Source organism: Motacilla alba, chromosome 1 (genome assembly GCF_015832195.1).
Source record: "Motacilla alba alba isolate MOTALB_02 chromosome 1, Motacilla_alba_V1.0_pri, whole genome shotgun sequence".
NCBI classification, from domain to species: Eukaryota; Metazoa; Chordata; class Aves; order Passeriformes; family Motacillidae; genus Motacilla; species Motacilla alba.
Window position 1 is genome coordinate 52,196,609 of NC_052016.1, and position 20,345 is coordinate 52,216,953.

Genomic DNA, 20,345 nt, shown 5'->3' on the forward strand with positions numbered 1-20,345 from the left:
AAAGTTAGCACTACAGTTCATTTTCTTTATGAAGGAATTTGGACTGACTTCAATTTTTGGCATACAAACACCAGGCTTCTACAAACTCGTAACATTGTTTCACACCTTCAATTATTGCTGGGCATGGAACATAAGAAAGTTACTTTTGTCACAACCTGAAGAGCCCTGAGGGTCTACTTATCTAATTCAAACGTTGGTAACAGAGCAACCTCTCAACAAAAATCAAACCTCTGGTACCAGTTGCATTGTCTGTAAAATAAAGCTAGCAAACTACATTAACAAGAGTCATTGGGGAAGTTTCCACATCATAACCATGGCAGGGAATTGAGAAAACACAGGTAGAGAAAGAAGGTCCAGGAGCTTCAGCAATGGTCTGTCACTCACATAACCTCTGCTGCGTATCCAGCTACTTTGAATCAATGCTCTTTATGTGACATCGGTGGTGCGGGGAAATTATCTGAACCACAAATCACGAGGACAGGCACTAATCTGAACCAACTTTACCACACAAATACAGAAACAGGAAGGAGCTCTTGCAATGGTGACAAGAGAAATGCATAAAGGCTTCCTGTACCGAGTATTGGAAGGCTACCACTACACACACCTCAAGATCCATTCAGTGCCTGCTTTCCAAACTTGCTCTCACCAGAATCCCACATCTTTGTTACAGAATCTAACAACTCCCTTCTTCACATAGTTCAGCCAATTACTATCTCAAGTTTGCATATTAAATAGAATCATAGAATAGTTTGGCTTAGAAGGGACCTTTAAAAGTCATCTAGTTCAACCCCCCTGCAACGAGCACAGGCACCTTCCCCTACATCAGGTTGCTCAGAGACCCATCCAACCTGACCTTGAACATTTCCAAAGATGGGACATCTACCATCTCTCTAGGCAATTGTTAGAGTTTCACCTCCTGTATCATAAAAATTTTCTTACTTGTATGTAGTTCCATATTCTCATATTCTTTCAGTTTGAAACCATTAGCCTTGTCCTATTACAACAGGCCCTGATAAAATGTTTGCCCCCACCCTTCTTATAAGCTCCCTTTAAGTACCCAAAGGTCACAATAAGGTCTCCCTGCACCTTTCTCTCCCCCAGGCAGAACAACCCCAACTCTCTCAGCCTTTCCTCAAAAAGAGGGATGCCCCATTCTGCGAACCATTTTTGTGATCCTCCTCTAGACCTGTTTCAACAACACCATGTCCTTCCTGTGCTGGGGCCCCAGAGCTGATGCAGCCCTGCAGGTGGGGTCTGAGCAAAGCAGAGGGGCAGAATCCCCTCCCTGGCCCTGTTGCCCACCATTGGATGCAGCCCAGGACACGTCTGGCTGTCTGGGATGTGAGAGCACACTGACAGCTCATGGCCAGCCTCTCATCCCCCAGCACCCCCAAGTCCTTCTCAGCAGGGCTGCTCTCCATCTGTCCATGCCCAGCCTGTGTTGACAGGGGAGCAACCCAGGTGCTGCACCTTGTGTTTGGCCTTGTTGAACCTCAGCAGGTTCACATTGTCCCACTTCTCGAGCTTGTCCAGGTCCTTGGCATCAGCAGCAGGCTGAGTTTATCAGTATTTTACCAGACTTGCTTCAGAATGATTAAACACGGCCAAAGGAAAGAAGAGCACACACTAAAGAATTATGCATTGATTATTCTTTGCCAAGGGAGCAACTGATGTTTTGATAACAAATGTTGCTAATGGGTTATGAGGATATTTGCCACAGCTCACAAAATACTATTTATAGAAAAATATTACACAGCAAATTATCTATTAAATAATTTATCCAAACCAATAAAGAGTACAGTCATTGAAAATATCTGGAATAACAAACACAGACTTGCACTTTATAAAAGCACACACTTCATAAGGGAATTATATTTTTATTGCATGCATTCTTTCACCTTTAAGGACTTGAAAAAGTATGTCTACATTTTCTTGTAGTACCTAAATTCAACCCTTCACAATTTATGGGACTATTACACCGTCACCACATTAACCTTTGAACCTCTCCTCAAACAGATACAGTCCATGAAACATGCACAAAATCTGGCTGTAATCTAAAACTTTCTATTACTGTACTTCAGCCATCCTTTGCAAATATTAGTTACGGCACTTCATCATGAACTCCAAAACTAAGTAGGTACCAATACTGAGGAAAAAAAAGCCATTTAAAATAACATGGAAATAGTTTCCAGAGGTTTTGCTTTGGTTTAATAAATGCAATACAAATTAGTCATTTGCAAAAGCCACAAAAACCAGTCTGATTCATAAGAAAATTGCATATGGCAAAAAAAGTTTGTTCAAAGAGTTTCCTCACATGGTTCAGCCATTTAAAATCTCAAGTTTGTGTATTAAATTGCGTTAAGAGTAGCAGTGTATTAGTCCCGCTGCTTTAGACTGCACAGCACTCTCTCCATACCAACGGCAAAGTAGATATAGGAAGAGATGAAAGAAAAAAACTTTATGAAGAAGATAAGGTAAAAAGGTAAGGATTAAACAGCATTAGGAACAGAAGGCTACAGAATAATGCCAAACAGATTTTACTAATAGATGAATCAAGAAAGCAGTCCTCCAAGCTGACATCAGTTGTCTATTTATACTACAGAACTAAATCATAAATTCAAGCCATAATTCAAATACTGCATTACACAGACTCAAAGATTTTCCTGTGTAACAGCACCGTAGAAAAAAAAAAATTATACACTATTTCAGTTCAACCACCTTACAGATATTAGTTTGATCTTGCAAATATTAGATTTTTAAACCACAATATTATTCCAGATTTTGTTATTTACTCCTTCTGAATATACAATATCATAAAACGTTAAATAAACCTAAAAAAAACCGCTTTCTAGTCTTAGTAATTTTGACATCTATCTCTGTTATTCCCCAGTGTAATGCCTGCTTTCTTTCATGCCTTGCAGTCCTGTACAAAAGTGCTGCAAATTATCACCAAAACCAGATGATAATTTAACTCCTTCTACACCCTACAAATACAATATTTCAGTCAATTAAATCTAATCTTCTTAGCGTATGAAATGATTAACAGTTATGTAACCCATGATGTCTAATTTTAGCTTCTATGTTTCTATTTTCAGTGCAGATCTGTGAGAATGCCATACAGCTGAGAAACATTTTGAATCTATTCTTTTAGGAAGAAAGCACTGAACATAAGAGTCAACAAATATTCTGTTCTTCAGCAAGCTGAGAACTAAGCATACTGAGAGCAGCACTTGCAACAGCTCAAATTTTGATTACAGCAGCAAAGATGTAATTAAACAAAGAAGTCATCAGTTTTATTCAGATGGATCACAACATGCCCCATGAAACTAAAATTCACACTGCTAGGTAGAACTGAGACTGGTAAGCCTCTTTTAAAAAGAAACTCTTTGGTTGTAAAATCAGAGTGGATGCTAAGTAACAGTTGAAAAACTGGAAAGCCACTTTCTCACAAACCCAGGCAAAGTGAAGGAGCAGACTTTCTACTGAAGCAATCAAAAATGAAAATGTTTTAATTATGTATACTTTTCAGTCACATGTTACCTTAGTATCCCAGAACAATATACTAAAGTTGCTTTTACCCTTTCAAAACAGCCTTTTCACCCAAACTATTTAACCTACTAGCCTCTAAGAAAGAAAATCCAAAACACATGACCTTTTACTGGCACGTATAAGAATCATTCACAGTAGCATGAAACTTATTTCAGACTGAGACTTCCAGGAAAAATGAAATATGTTTGCTATAAAATTCCAATACACCAAGACTTTCTACTGGTTTTCATTCACTTAATTTTGTCTGGAATATTACATAACTTTAAAATGTGAAACCAAAAAAAGTGAAACCAAAATCTATTTAATTGCCTTTTCTGTGGTTCAGTGAATACTGATTTCATCTAAATTGATCTGCGGCATATTTGTTATTTTCTCAACAAAAAAATTACTCCCAGAAACCCATGAAGAATTTATAGTTGTACTGCACAAGTTTATATATTTACAAGACTACCAGACTTTTCTGAAAACTATCAATTGGATCATCACAGCAGAGTCTGAAAAAACAACCCTAAATAGGTCTCAGTAATACAGACGAGATAAAATAACACTGTCAAAAATCTCACCACTTATGCTAACTGGGTTTTCTTAGCTCTTACCCATGATTATTTCATTAGTTTTCAGGTTCAATGATTTCCACCAAAAAAGCCACAGAACACTGACTGTCTTACTGTAACAGCTGTCAAAAATAAGCAACAAGGAGTTAAAGCATAAATAGTTTCTAGACTAAAAGTACATTTGGTTATTGTGGATTGTCCATAAAGACAACTCCCAAGAGCTCCAGTAAATATCCATAGCAAGAGACCTCCTACTGTCCAGTACTATCAAATCTGAGCAGAACTGCAAGACTCTTCAAAGAACAACGTCAGATTCATTAACCATAACCGTGGCTAGGCTCATGCAGTCTCCAAAGAAGAAAGAAGGGGGGGAAAAAAAAAAGAGAGGAGGGGAGAGGAAGAGAGCTCCAAAGCCATCTGAGGTTTGATTTTTACAGGTAATATTACTTAACCTTCGGCAAGTGTGCTACTTCTTCATTCACTGATTACCAACTATAATAACAGCAACCTGCAGTTTACAGGAAAACATTGAGAAATGTAATCAATTTCATTTCATTTATAATGGCTCCTTTCACTTGGTTTCCTTCTAGGATTTCATATGCACCTACATCATCGAAAGACACATGAACTCTTCATAAAAAGTCCCTTGTAAAAGAAGAAAATTATCTTTGGCACAAGGCCAGCTTCTTTGCCAAGATCTAGTAGCTAATATCCATTATTAGGGTGGACTGTGCACTCTTTCAACACCACAGCAATCTCAGTTCTAAGGATATTGCTTTCCTTGTGAACAACCCTAAAATTCTTATTTCCTTCAATTTTCTCTGGTCCTTAAAATAGAGAGAACCCTGCCTGCCTAAATTTCATGGTTCCAATCCCAGAATTTACAAAGAAGTTAGCTCACCCAGGCTTTTTTTTTCCTAGTCACGACCTCTGTGGCTTCATAGGTCTCCAGCTGCATGAAGCTGAGAGCCTCAGAAACCATATGAGCTCACAATGACTTTTTTGCCTCATTCTTAAAACACAGTTTTCCAGTTGAGAAGCTCCATCAAAGGCAGTACTCAATTCTCATAGCCAGCACTCAAACAGGTCAGAAAATAGTATGCTGCTAATTCATTTTCCTGCCCTTTATATTGCAGCTTTCCCTCACCAATGAGCAGGATACAGACAGCCACTTCCAGCTGGAGAAAGTACCAAGACACTGCCCCTAATCCACTAGCAGGAAAAGAATAAATTACAGAAACAAGGTATGACTAGTTGGTCATCAGACCAACTACAGAGCTCAGAACAGAACTTTGAGCCCTTAGTCCCACGCTCACATTATTCATTGAGCTGTACAAGTTCCAAATACTGGCACAGAAAACTGATTATTTACAGGGGTAATTTCTTATTAATAGCAAAAACCTTTTATGTATCTGCATATCAGGATGTATGTGTATACACGTACACATAGACACATTTATCCTTAGCAACAAACCTGCCCTGCTCCTAATCTGCTACCAAAATGAAACATCAGTAAACAAAGAAAGCCTGAAGGCTATTACATAAACCAACCGAGTTGAGCAGAAATAATCTGACAATTCAGTTCCCTTTCTGAACGCTTTTCTCACTGGATACAAGTGGAAGAGACAAGCAAAAGTCATTTAACGCATGGCAGATGAAATCCTAACGTAGCAATAGAACATTAACAGAAAAATAATTATTCAGTAGGTTGATTACCTCCTCAAAGACTTCTAGAATTATTATCAAAACAGAAGATGGAGATCTTTTTTTCTACCTGGGTAGAAAGTGGAGAACCCCTTACCTTAGCTGAAATGAGAGAAACAGGAGAGCACAAACTCTGCTTATTTCCTCTATCCAAATTTACTTTCTATGTGATACCCTCTACCATGATAAAACTATTAACTTAGAGCAGACACTTTACACCTGTTCCGTCTTCCGCTGCCAAACCTTGCAGCAAACTCTTCCACCAATTCCCACAGATATTGGAGGCATAATTTGAGCCTGATTCAGTAACTACTGTAAGTCAGCTCATCGCAAAGTCAACAATTCCTGAAAAGTCATTCCTTCTGCCAAATGGGCTACAAGTACTGCTCCCATTTCCAATTGTCTTCCGTGCAATTTGCAGTACCAAGCTTTCTTGATCTCTTTTTCCACATGTTGGTACTAAACTGTCTCAACTTCAATTGTACAAGATCAAGTCTTACCAAATCTAGAAAGGGTAGAGTCACAGAATTCACAGAATGACTGTGCATGTGTTTAAAAAAAGACTGGATGTGGCACTCGATGCCCATGGTTTAGTTGAACTGTTAGAGCTCGGGTTGGATGGGTTGGACTCAATCTTGAAGGTCTCTTCCAACCTAGTCATTCTGTGAGTCAAAACAACTAGAACAGTTGTAAGATTATCTCTCTAAAATGTAAAAATCTTCCTAGATTTTAGATGAATATAAATCTGCTACTTACTGGTTTCGGCATTTTTCTTGTTTTCTGCAGTCTCCTGTCCACTTAAATCTTCCAAAAACTCTTTGCCCCTTTCTGCCAAAAACAAAATTAAAGAGGCTGTTTTTAAATTAATCAAAACTTAATCACAGGAAATAGTACAAATTCCTATACAAGTATGCAAGTGCTCTACATGTACAAAATACACTTCTCAGTAGGTGACCTTTAGAAAGAGCAACCAATTTAGCCAGAGCCAGAATCTACAGATCTCTAAGCAGTAACATCCTTCCTAATTTCTGTAGAACATTTATGCAGTAATGTTACAATAGAGACAACAGATCCCCAAGTGCTACAAATTCTTTTAAAGGTTCTGTTATCATACACCATCTATTAAAAACCTCTGACGACATTTACAAGATACATCATGAAGACAAAAAACCCGCTCTAACAATTTTAAAGCATCAAAACTTTTATTTCCTGCCTATAAAATAATTTGCTCCTCTCAGCAAAGAAAAGACATTTGGGAATATTTTCCCAAATGAAAAGAAATGCAAATACACCAACAGTAAAAAAAAGGAAGAAATTCTGCTGTGCTTAAAAAAACACTGATTTTTTTTTTCTTTTTAAGCAGAAGCTATAAGTTATATGTATGTGGTGATGAAAGTATCCACTATTCTTTTTCTGTTCAAAAAAAGTTTTTATGCCTTGAAAAAATATGCTTGCAAAATTATTGGGAGATATCATCCTACCTCCTTTTCAACTCCTTCTAACTTAAAACAAGCTGCTAGTCACCTTCCTGCACACATTTACAGTAATGACTTCCACAAATCAGACTGTTGCTGGTTGGCAATGAGCATCAAAGACTGCATTGCCTTCAAAAATAATATTAACTGGAATTACTCTTACACTAAGAAAAATGACTGTGACATGCTAGTCAGAAGAATCTGAGACTTCAGTATTATAACTCCATAGCTGCAACAGATGAATAAAATCTTCAGAAGTGCTTAAAAGAAAGAGAGAAAAACAGAATACTTGAGAGCAATCCAGTTATCAAAACCAAGCTTTTGTATAACTGATCTTTCATTCATAAAAGAAAAATGAAAAAATAAAGCATTTTTACAAAAAAATTACAGAAGAAAATTTTCCTTGCTTCCTGGCAATAAAAATACAGTAAATATTAGAAACATTTGCAAAGCAATTTAAGGTACACTAGCACTTTATTTTTTATTTCTTCTTCTACAGATCAGAATCTGTAGAGATATGTTTGAAAATGGACTAAAAAAACAGATAAAGGATGAAAACAGAATTTAAGGAGAATAACTGTTGTTGGCTGGTAAAGAAAACAAATGTTAAGACTAAAGATTACAGAAACAGATCTAATGGCACAATTCAGATATGAAACAAAACTGTGTTTAATGAAAAATCAACCTGAAAACATTAAAACACTATCTTGAAGTTGCATTCACTATGATATAACTAATCCAGCCCAACTCCAAAGGTATAATAATACTCTGCTTGCCTAGCATAAAGACAATTACATTCCAGTAGATTTTTTTTAATTACAGAAGATACTCTAGAGAACTGGACAGTATCAGTCACGTCCCAAATGCAGGCTCGCTGCCTGATGTGCAGTGCCAATTTACGCACTGAGCCAAGGCATTTCCATTTCTTTATTCCGATCTGCTCAGAACTGGGAGCTGGGTGGGAACCCACCAAAGGCTGGCACCCCAATCATCCAAACTTCACACCTTTCATACATTTTAGCAAGCAAAGAAGTCATGTTTTATTGGCTACAGGTCACATGGCTCTCTTCTTGATCACATTCTACCTTCTACTGGTTCAATGATTCTCTCACTTCTGCCAGTCATGCCACAGGCTCAGCCATTCCCCTCTGGACTTAGGGAGTCAGCGAGCCTTGAGTTGAGTTGTGGTCACAGTCACCCCCTGCCAGAATTACCTTCTCTCCACTCAGAGCTGATTCAGCACAGTTGCTGAGCCAGCTTTGTTTGTTTCTTCCTTATCTTGGAAGTTCTGCCAAACGTCCTTGTGGCTCGTGAATTCTGCATTCCCTGTGCCCACTTTCAATGGAACATCCTTCTTCCAAACTTTGCTAACTTTCCCCTTGGTCTGAGATGGCTGAAGAGTGTCAAGCCCCAAACCTTAACAAGGCAATTCTACTGACAAGTCATTTATCTTTCTAACAGCTGGACATCAGCAGTAAGACTACTGTTCTAAGATACTGTTAAATATATCCTTGAACACTATGAATACACTTTTCTTCTATTCCTCTCCTCTGCTTTTAATCACAAAAGTTTCCTGGGGAGGAAGAAAAAAATGGCTTTTGATAAACTCTGGCTTTTGATAAAAATTCAACAGCATGTCTCCCTTTCAGAGAAGAGACTGCCTCCTCTTCTCCCTTCTTTCCCTAATGTACACCTTGGAAAAATTCAAGAGAATTACAGAAACCAAAACAAGCTTGGCTCTAGTATCTGCTAACAGTTAGCAGGATTCCAAGCTGTAGTAATCCCTGGGCTCACCTCTGACAGCAAAGGCTCAATGCTTGAAAAACAGAAGGCAGATTGAAGCCCTAGAGTAACACTCAGTTAATTAAGGATGCAAAAGCTAAATTAGATTCTCATCCACCATTTTGTGAGCGTGCCAACTCAACAGTACCAAAAGGAACAGAAAGTAGCACAGCTACCTTCCTGTGCCTTTAGTTACACAGCACTGAAAAGAAGGGGTACGGTAAGATGACTGATAAGGGAGTCCAGTCTCCAGGAGAGCAATGACAGCACATGGCACAGGACCAAGATCTGTGTTACCAAATGATTCCTTTCTGAGGTCTTTCTAAGAGACAACATATCTAGCAATTTCTACAATGACTGTCATACCGTCATACATTTTATCACTACAAATTCATTCATAAACATGTCCCACATTTTTGCTTTGGGATTTACTCAAACATTTTGCTATAATACTACCAACAAACCATAAATCATTTATTTGAAAACTTACTTTAAAATCTTAAGGTAACTTTTAAAATCAGAAATGTGACTACAGAGTTTTACAGGTTAATCTCATGTCATCAAACCACAATTGGCAGACATGCATGCAAGAAAACAAAGTTATCAGCAAAAACTAAGAATCCTCTTAAGTGAAACTCAATAAAAATGAAGTCTCACTGTTAGTCCCACAGATCTCACGGGCCTGAGAAATTATCACAGAACATGAGCAACAGAAAAAAAAAATCTATGCAAAGCAAACAGCATCCCATGCATTTTTTGTTGAAGTGTCTGGCAGTGTCTTTTACAAATGTAAAAAAAATCTATAATTTCTTTTTTAAAAAATGTAGCCAAATATAAGTTTATAACCAACTATGCTGAACTTATTTCCATTGTTTTCATTTTATATATAAAACAAAAAAACAGCCTGTGTCACTCTTACTATATATAATACAAAAACCAGCCTCTGTCAGCCTGAATATGCTTTCATATTCAAAACACTGTGCAATTTTGATACAGTACATTCACACAAATGCATTGTAACTATTAGATTTATATACAAATCAAGTTCACAGATCTTAAAACTGCAAACATTGACATCAAATAAGCACTGAATAAAAACCGAAAATCACCCAATCTTTCTCAATGTTAGCACCAGCTAACATTAAAAACAAAACAAACATGAGGGAAACACTAGGCCAAAAGAAACTAAAAAATTGCAGCCAGGCAAAATATTGTGTATCTCCACTGTTATTACTGGAGTAGCAGGTCACTTTTGCTACTAATGCCAGTTCAGATAAATTTATATTTAGCAGATGCCAAGTTCTTAACTTTGAAGCAACTAATTACTTACACTTACTTTAATCTTAACACTCATGGGAAATGGCACTGAAAATAGTGAAAAAATAACCAGCAAAAAAGACCCCAGTCAGCTGGGATTTGGAATGATATTCCTTTTGATTCCTGCATTCTGAAACCAGCTTGGGACCTACAAGGCACAAAGGCTCATCACTTCAGCATTTAAAATTCTAAAGGTCCCTCTTCCAAGTCAGGATTAACAGGGTTGTGACTTTGCTGACTTCCTACTGCTACAACACTCAGGACCTTAAGTGTACGCAGTAATCTGGACTCTGGACCAAAACAACAAAAGTATCAGCAGGCTCCACATCACAAACAGATAAAAAAAAGTCATCCAGAACGTCAAGAACTCTCTTGAAATGAAAAGCTGTGATTTCAATTATTTTCACTACAAGGCAGTTGAGATTTTTAAATCAGTATCATCCAAGTTTCGAGTTATGCCACAAAAAGCAACAAAAAAAGCAATTGTTGAAAGATGACAATGAAAGCTTTCTTTGGAAAATGATGGTGCATAAAATGCCTGATGCCAAAATTCTGTCAAATAATTTATGCAGCAGCTGTTTTCAAAAGAAACATTCATACACACAGCCATGGGTCTGAGGTCAGGTGAGGATGGGTTAGCAGGCAGAAAGCTCGAGCAAGACGCTTGGCTGGTAGGGAAGCAACACTCAAAAGCAGGATCCCTATCTGATAGCTTAGGGCCTTCTCTCAGAAGCAGTCCCTCCAGCAGCATCCCTCCTAAGCTTGAGCAAGAGGTTTACCATCTGTTTCCCTAAATGCAGATAGATGTCAGGGACCACAGAGCTTTACCCACAGCAACATAACTCCCTCATTTATTAACAGAAACTTATTTAAAATTAATATACTTTTTCTTTTCAAAGTTTTATCCCATTCCATTTTTTGTGGTACCTGAAAGTTTTAGATCTTTGCGGGGGAAGCAATAGGCAACTCACAGGCCATTGGACCTGACTAACTGGTCTCAGATTTCTACAAAAACGTCTCTCTACTCCAAAGAAGTCTGTGAATGTCTGCAGGGCAATCATCTTTCACACTAACAGCTCCCTAATGACACACTTGCTGCAATCCAATAAAGAAGTTCATTTGCCACAGACTTTACTCCTGCATACATCTTTTTCAGACGGACAGAGCGACCGCCTACACAGTTGTCTGCAATATAAGCAAACCAGGGTGGGAACTAAAACAAGCCATTTATCTCAACCAAAAAAAAAAAAAAAAAAAAAAAAAAAAAATTCTGAATTGCACACCTAATACGCAAAAATTTATATTTGACTAGTGCCAGACATCACATGCAGAGTTTTAGACCCTAACTTCTTTTAATATACTGTATCTTTCCCTTCTTAAAACCATCATTTCCCCCAACCTTCCCTTCTCTGAAACACCCAAAACAGGCTTGCTGTATCTGAAAAATAATTGCTATAGAACTAGTACAATTTATTTATTCAATGCATCTATAGGAAAATACATTTTGAAGAGTTAAGTATTTCTTCTAAACTGGACTTCCTGCAAACTTCAGAAGTAAAACAAAAACCTGGCAGTTGCCAACACAGTATTCAGTTAAAAGCAACTTGATACCAATCAAAGAATATTTGTGCACTACTTGCAGTTTTGCCAGTTAATAAACTGGTATGTTTTAGATGTGCTACATGATTTACATACACTTAATATTTATTGAGTTTAGTAACCTTAACTTCAAGTACCCGCAAATGCACTACGGGAAGTAATTCAAAGGTTCTCAAGAGTCCTACAATGATAGAATGGCCAATCTTACCATTGGATGCACCATCAAAAATGGAAATCATGAATAAACTGATAGAAGTACTGTTGCTTGGAAGTGCAATGATCCTTTCTCTAAACATACAGTTAGCAAAGAAATAGGACATGCACCCAGAATTTTGGGTGTATCTTGTCTCAAAGTCCAATATTGTATTTTCTGAATGATGCTGTTAAGTCTCTTACAACTAGTTCCATAAAATAAAAGAAACCTATGAACTGGCCACTCACCATTCTCCATATGAACTAGCTGGAGTTCTTAAACTGCAAAGTACTAGTGTAAAGATTAATAGCCTTTTGGGGCCAATGTCATATTTCTTTTTCTTTGTACTACATGACTCGAAAGTTTCACTTCAGAGAGTGATTAATAAATATCTAAAGCAGAAAGAATAAAACCATTTTTTATATCCAAAGTACCACTAAGTATTAGCCTATTGGTACAGTTAGCCAACAAATGCAGTTCTTTGGTGTTGAAAGGAAAGAGTTCACCTAGGCTCCTTCAGCTCTGGAGTAAACTTGCTGAGCATGCAGGATACACTGGGTGCTGCTTTAATGGATCGGTATCTTTCCACAATCAGTTCTTTCTCCAGAAGTTTGTATAAAGCTTTGTTTACGTCTACAAACTTGAAAATCCTCCCTTTCCTCTACTCCCACAGACTTCTAACGCAATATAAAGCGATAGGATGGCTTTGATGTATTTAACACCTCCAACAGAAAGACGTCATGCCTACAACAACTTTCCTCTTCACCTCTGGCAACAGAGGCAGCCCTTCTCAAAAAGTGGAGCGAGGCTGCTGAAGAAGAAAGGCCGTTCACCTATCCTGGCAAAGGCTAAAGGAACTCTGCCAGGAACTGCCTTCTCACGTCATAACATCTACACGTCTTACCCTCCTGGTTTTGCAGCTCGTAGGTGGATCTAAATCCTCACTCTCTTTACAGCTTTACCCAATTTTATATGAAACAACCTTCTTCTGGCAGTACTATTACCATAGCCCTGCAATGGCAGAAACAGAGCAGAACTCTTTTTGTCATCTCTACACACACTTTCACCCCTTTTCTTTGAGTCAGCACTCAACAAAAACTCTCTGGACAGCTCCAGACATGTCAAACCATGTCATTTTTTCATGCATTTTCTAAAGATGTTTCGCTTTTGCTCTCCAGTTTCCCAACCTAGTAGAACAACTGTGTCACTTCAGTACAAAGCTTGGAAATACGCCACTGCCTTGCAATTGCCATTTGCTAGGAGGCTGCTTATCTGGGAACACTGCACTGACTCGCAGTTTATTTTTCTCACAGTCCCTCATGCTAAATCAATAGATCAATAGAGGTAAGTCTTACAATCCGACAAACAGTTACTACTTGTGCCATCTTTAATGACTGAAAAACAACTTCATTGCAGTAGCCATAGCGTTACTGTACACCAGCTCCACACCTTCCCTGGGAGCACACGTTGCCCAGCAGCGCTGTGCCAACGCACCCAGAGCTGACAGCGACAACCGCATCTCCACAATCTTCTCCATGTGCGAGGCGCTGCGCAGGCACACGCATCCCCAAAAATGCTCCCGTGGCACAGACACGGCGACAGGCATCTCCGATGGAAACAAACCAGAGCGACATACAGCGAGACATCTGAAGCCTGACACGAACCAGCCGCAGAGACTGAACTACTTAAAACTCAGAAAATGCCACTCCCGTAACTCAGTTTGAAGAATGGAATCTTTTTAAAAGCCTGTACTAGAAAGAGGAACACGAAATACTTGTCTAGGGTGTTACACAGACTGGAAAAGACAGCTTAACAGCACCTTACAACCAAAGTGATTAGTTGTGCTGGCATGGAGTCCAAAGAGATTTTTTTTTCCGCGTTCAGATTAAAAAACCGACGAAAAGAAAAGTGAATTCCACAAAGTTGAAACTAAAACCCCTTATCTGCGCTAAACTTTAAGCGACAAGGTTAATTACAAAAGCCCACGACTCGTGCAAAACATTAATCCATTCAAAAAAAACAATGCACAAAGGCTCATTCAGGGCCGCTGCGTCCATTACGTCGGTCAGTACTTAAGGACTCTTAAAAACGCGCATTTGTCGAAAACAATAGACAGCAACAGATGCTCCACAGCACTTGTTTATGAAGTAATTCCTTATTATTCTCCCACACCGCCGCACTCGGCTGGCCCGACCCGACTGCCACATGTCTGCTACGGTGTAACCTCGCGAGCCGCGCCGCTCGGGGACATGAATAATGCAGCGGAGGCTGCGCGGGCACGCCGGGGGCGCGCTCCCGGGGCCCCCCGACACAGCGGGGCGAGCCGGGGGTCGGCGAGCCGGGCGCCGCTCCCGGGCGGAGGCGGCGTCCCGCACACGAGCGGCGCGGTGCCGCGCTCCCGCCGCCGCAACAAGTCGCCCGGTGCCCCCCGCCCACCGAGGGCTGCGGGCGGGCTCACGCCTCGGGCTGCCGCCCCCGCACTGTTCCCCGGGGCCCCGCCGGCAGCCGCCCCCACACCCCCCGCCTCAGCGCCCCCGCCTCACCTGGGACTCCGCTCCCTCCGCGGCGCCGAGCGGAGGGGGGCGACGAGCCCCCGGGGCAGGGCGCTCGCGGCGCGGCGCTCTCCGCTCCTGGCGGGGCGGTGTGTCCCCCCCGCCGCCCCCTCGCAGCGGGGCAGGAGGCGCTGCGGGGCCGCCCCGCGCTGCTCGCCGGGGATGCGGCGCGGAGCGCAGCGGGCGCTGTGACAGCTCCGCAATATGGCGGCGGCCGCCGCCGTTCGGATTTTCCCCCCTATCAGATGTGGCTCCTGCGCGCGCACTGCGCACGCGCGGCGCGCGCGGGCGGGCATGCGCGGCGCGCGGCGCGAAGCCGCTGGCCGGAGGGGCGCGGGGGCGGCGGCCACTGCGAGGGGTTCCCGTGAGGGACGGGAACGGCTCGGGGACCGCGGCTCCTGGCCGGGAGGGTGGGGGGACGGCACTCCCGTGAGGGGACGCGAGCGCTCGCCTTCTGACACGGCGGGCCCTCCGTACGGAGTTGCGCGCTTCTCCGCGCGCTCCGGCCGAGCCGGTGCTCGGGGACCCCGCGCAGCCCTGCCCGTGTCGTGTGAGCCTGTGGCAGCTGCTGCGGCGGCAGAGCTGCCCTCCGGGAACCCCCTGCTCGCCTGAGTGAGGAGGGGATGAGGAGAAGCAGCTCTCCCGTTAGCGCGGGCGGGCGGGAAAGGACAATCTCAAAAAAGGCTTGAGCCAGGGAGGGAGAATTGGCGGCGTAGTTGGGTTTTGTTTTGGGTTTGTTTTTTTTTTTTCCGTCCAAAGCCCCGCCAGGCATAGTGCCGCCTTTTCGGCAGGCGTGTGCTCCGGGGCGCGGTGGGAGGCCGGGTGTCTCGCCAGATAGGGTGGCTCGGAGCTGGCGCTGGCACCAGCCCCGAGGAGCGGCGGGCAGGAGCGGGGTGAGCGGTGAGCCCGGGCTGGGAAGGGTCGAGCTGTGATGGCTCATGAGAACAGGGATGCCTTCAGGGAAAAAGCATGGAATGCAGTCTGAGTGCAGAGCACTGACCCTCTTCCTCTCCCCCGTATCATCGCAGTGATGGGTGTTCTCTCTTTTTTCATCACTCAGTCATGTGAAACAGTCACGCTTGTGGATGGGATCACACCTTTTTTTGATTTTTTTTTTTAATGCAGTCGCAATGGGAATGAAGAATAGAATAGCAGTGAGGAAAATCCTTCTGAAGGACAGAGAGGTTGAGGCAATCCCAGCCCCCACTGTGCTTTCTCAGTTTATTTTTGTTTGCAAGGAAGTGAAGGTGCTCCCGGAGCTCAGTGGCAACCCAAGCAGGGAGGCCAAACAGCAAAGCTCAGTGCAAAGGGATCCACTCGAGCTACCAACTCTGAGTCATGCAGCTGCTATTAATACACCTCTCACCCTCTGGCTGTCTGATAAAGAGAAGTTAGGGGAAGACCTATGAGGAATTTTCAATTAAAAGCTGCTTCAAAAAGAATTAAAGGAACATTCTGTGGTGAAGTTGAGATGGGGAGAAGGGGAAGTGGGAGCCTCACTGACTAAATATTTTTAAATTTTTTTGACAAAATTTAAAGAACATTCTGATAAGGTAAATGACCCCATAATACAAACTATTATAAAATTAAATCTTGATATAAGCTTGAACATAATTACTCTTTTGGGAGACATTTAGTTTAATTTGTGACATTTTAATGCATTTTGTTGTATATTTCAAACAGGCATTTATCTGAAGTCATCATCACAGAATCTGAACATCTCAGTCTATTAAAGGTATGTTCAATTTCCTCACATGGGCTAAAATTTCATTTACAGCTTTGTCTGTGCCGTTTTGCTCCAAGGAAGAAGTGGCAGTGGCTAATTCCTTCTTGTCTCTGTAGTTCTTCATTGTGAAGAACATCCTCATGTGAAACAGTATTTTGCAGTACATTAAACTTCTAAGGCACCTTGCAGTGTCTGCAGATACACAGTTTCACGGACCAGCCACTATTAGTATGCATTGTACTGCTCCCCGCTCAGATGGCCTTTACCTGCAGGTCAGAGCAAGGGACATGAAACAAACAAACAAAATGCAGAAAAACAAACGCTGTTTCATTCAGCCACTTAAATAAATTGGCTATGATTCACTGCAGTGGGCAGATAAAATGTGTTTACTTTAGTTGACCGAATTAAAGGCTTGCTTTCTTCTCAAATAGTCCATTCTGAACTGGCTCAAATGTAGGATTATTGCACTAGGGCTCAGTTTCATTACTGGTGTTGATAGCATGTGGAAGCCAGTTCCTTTCAGTTTGTGTATTATCACTGCAGGATATGCTTTATCTCTTATCCTATTACATGAAGAATATTATTGCTCAGAAATGTCAAGGTAAATAATAGCCTTATCTTCCTTGTCAACAGTATAATGTGGTTTTCTTCTCACCTTGCTTCCTTAACAAGGTGTAAAATTGCAGTTTGTCTGATAAAACAGGGCAGTAAAAACAGAAGTGTAGTTAGAGATCATATTCTTTGTAGCCATGAAACTGAAACTACAGAAAGAGCTACAGGCAATAAAGAGAGCTTTCAGATACCCCTATCAACTTAAATTACACAGTTCTTTAAGAGGTGGGTTATAAAGATAAAGCTAATGATAAGAATGCCCTAAGTGCAAGACATAAAAGTTTGTCTTTCAGCAGTAATGCCAAAACCCAGCTCTTCATTAAAAAACAGATTTTAAACTTCTATTGCCTGATCTGAGAAATCAATCCTAGAATCCTTGTAGAAAGTAATGCTTTTTGGGCCAAGGTTTCTCTTCTTCAGTGCACCCACAAAAGCATAAAGCATCAGTCAGTGAATACCCAATTGTGTGTTAGCATCTACTTTTATTAAAGCCAAATGTACAGTTCAAGGGGCATTTACTAGACAAGGCTTTTTGGAAAGGAGAACTAAAAAAAAAAAAAAAAAAAACCATGAGAAATTTCTGATTTTCTTTTTTTGCTTTCAAATGGTATGCAAAACACCTTGACCTTACCTAATTCAATTATGGTAGAAGTGTAGTGCTGCCCATACCATGCCCCTAACGTAAAGAATTATACGTGGACTCAGCCTACACGCCTGGAAGGCAGCCATTCTGGGAATAATTATACATATGACTCAACACACATACTCAGCTATTAATATGTTTACAGAAGCAGACCTGACATTGTCTAAAATTATTGCAGGGTAATTTTACTCCTACTAATTGCATGGTCTAAAACCAAATTGCTTTTTCTTTTGTTAATTTTTGAATAACACTACAAGGATACATTGCCTTAATGGACATTAATAGTAATTATTTTTCCAAAAAGTATGTTAGAGTGCTCTGTAAAATCTTTGCTAGAAACAAATGGAATTTAAAGTATTCTGTGGTCATCAGATTAATCCAATTCACAGATAGTTTAAATATTTGGTGAAATTACAATAAATGTCTAAAGTGGTAGTTTTTATGTCTCTTGTTAAATGTGTCTGTCATTTAAAACGAAATGTATCTAATTCCAAAAATTATTTTTCATGCATGGTATTAACATACCAGATTCCAATAAAAATGAAAGGGTTCCAATAGCAACACTGGGAATTCCAAGTTGCCTTCGTTGCATGCATATGTACAGTCTTAGCTTTGATCAAGTTCAAAAGGCAAAATATGGCATGATCCTGGGGAATTTGGATTTTCCCTCTCTGAAATATCATGGGTGTGTGACACTTATTTAGGTGTCCTCCAGGGCCAAGATCCTGCACTTGGGCTGCACCTCCAGAATCCTCAGCTCCACTGAAGAAGTCCAGTAGTCCATGTCCAGGATAATCCCCTGCACGAGTGTTGTAATGAGGGAGGACAGACCTAGTGTGCAAAAAGCTGTATGTGAGGGGGTTGCTGCCTATTCAGAGACACACAGCGAACAGAAAGGATAAATCAGCACCTGAAAGCCTGGACAAAACACCTGAACTGCAGTGGGCAGGGTAATCTACTGCTGAGCTGCAGTGTTGGCAGCTGGCTCTGTCTTTCACCCATTGATTTGATCACCCGGCTGAGGAGACTGAGTCTCTAATATTGACTGTGAAGCCTGGCTGGGCAGCACACATCTTTCCCGTTGAAAATCCAAAGGGCTGCTTGCAAAAGCTTTGTCCTGCAGCCCAATCAATTCCTGCCAGTGTAAGATTTAAGAACGTTGTTTCTCTTGCTGACTGTGCTCACTAGAAGCCAAAGACCCGGGTGGGTAAGAAGCCCAAAGGCTTTATCACTGGTGGTCTGTCACACATGGTGACTTCTTCCATTAACAGGTTTTTTGCTTTTCCCTGGTATTTAGTCTCTGGTGCTACAGCAAAGATACCATAGTGGTGTCCACCTATTGCAGAGTCAAATCTTAATACATTTTCTACTCAAGACAGGGAGTAGCAGAATCACTTGTAGGAGACTGTGTTTATTTAAGTGCCAAATATGGATCTCAGCAATTCATTCTAAGTGAATCAGTATTCATATCACTTGGTAATGATTTCTCATTTAACTTTCGTACATGAAGTGTGTATTATGCAGCACTTACATTCCATCTATTATTTCAGTCACTTTTATAATGTTATGTTTTGGGTTTTTTTTTTTTGCAACTCAGGAGACAGGTTAACAAATAAAGCTGCTTACACTTAAGGTTGGGGCAAGCTGTCCGATTTCTTGTGTTGTGTCACCCAAACATGCCTTCACTGATACATAAGGTTGTCATCTAACAGCTGACACTTAGCTGCAGTTCCTGCTTGCGTCCACTTAATATTTTTATCTCATTCATAGTTATAATTATTATGACAAGTACAAGTTGTTCTGCAGGGACAGCACTGTTTTTTTAGTGGTGGCATTTATTTAGATAGATTGCGGCAGTAGCTCTGTCATGTCCATAGCACTGGAAATCAAAGTCATTGATAACCATATTCACTTCAGCAAAATAATGTTATAACAAAATAAAATAGTATGTAAGGTACTAAGCACTTAAAGGCACCAATCCAGACAACTTTTTTGAAGAATCTATTTCTGCAGGCAAAAGCCCCCCAGAAATTAATATGACTACCAGGGAATTGGATGCAAGTGTTTGAAAACTTGAAAAATGTATACACCTGTTAGAGCCAAAGCAAATGCTTTCAGGACTTGTGTTATTGTGGGATTTGTGTTTTGTGAGTTTTTTGTTTGTTTTTTTTCTAAGGTGGATGTACACTGTTTAGCCATAAACTTTGTGAATAAATAAAATCATAATAAAAAGTAGAGCTTTTTACTAGGAATCCATCACTGGACTATTTTTAGGTCCTAGTCCCTTCTAATTTTACTGCATTTGCTTGCTTCTTTATTAACAAGTAGAAATAAGCAAAACCATAGAAAGAGTGCTACTACTTTTCAGGCAAAATCTATTCTCAATATATTATCATCTCCCGGTTTTACAAAAATATAGATGTCAAAACCTCAATATAGAAGTACATTTTTTTTTTGCCAAATCCAGCCTCTTTTAAGTATGGTTTTTTGGGTTTTTTTTGTGAATACTTATATATATTGAGGGGGGAGGGAGGGGGAAGAGTGAAAATTGAAATAGGTTTGTGTTTTCCGGATATGGGACATTTTTGATGGCATTCCAGTAGCATCACAAAAGATGCAAAAACGCCTGGAGGTAACAC

At 40.7% G+C, this 20,345-nt stretch overlaps 1 protein-coding gene and 1 long non-coding RNA gene across 2 annotated transcripts in view; one reads left to right on the forward strand and one right to left on the reverse strand.

Annotated features, from left to right (window-relative positions):
- RDX (radixin) overlaps positions 1 to 14,855 on the reverse strand; it is a 36,727-nt gene extending 21,872 nt beyond the window's left edge. Inside the window, exons 1-2 of the mRNA XM_038126908.1 lie at positions 14,717 to 14,855; positions 6,564 to 6,635 (exon numbers count right to left, since the gene is read on the reverse strand). Coding sequence (XP_037982836.1) covers positions 6,564 to 6,575 — 12 coding nt within the window. The 5' untranslated portion in view covers positions 6,576 to 6,635; positions 14,717 to 14,855. The remainder of the gene's footprint in view (positions 1 to 6,563; positions 6,636 to 14,716) is intronic.
- Positions 14,856 to 15,201: 346 nt separating this feature from the next.
- On the forward strand, positions 15,202 to 20,140 carry LOC119696956. Its single transcript, XR_005255691.1, has 3 exons — positions 15,202 to 15,337; positions 16,409 to 16,460; positions 18,411 to 20,140. It is a non-coding gene; the product is annotated as an uncharacterized LOC119696956 (long non-coding RNA).
- Positions 20,141 to 20,345: the final 205 nt, after the last annotated feature.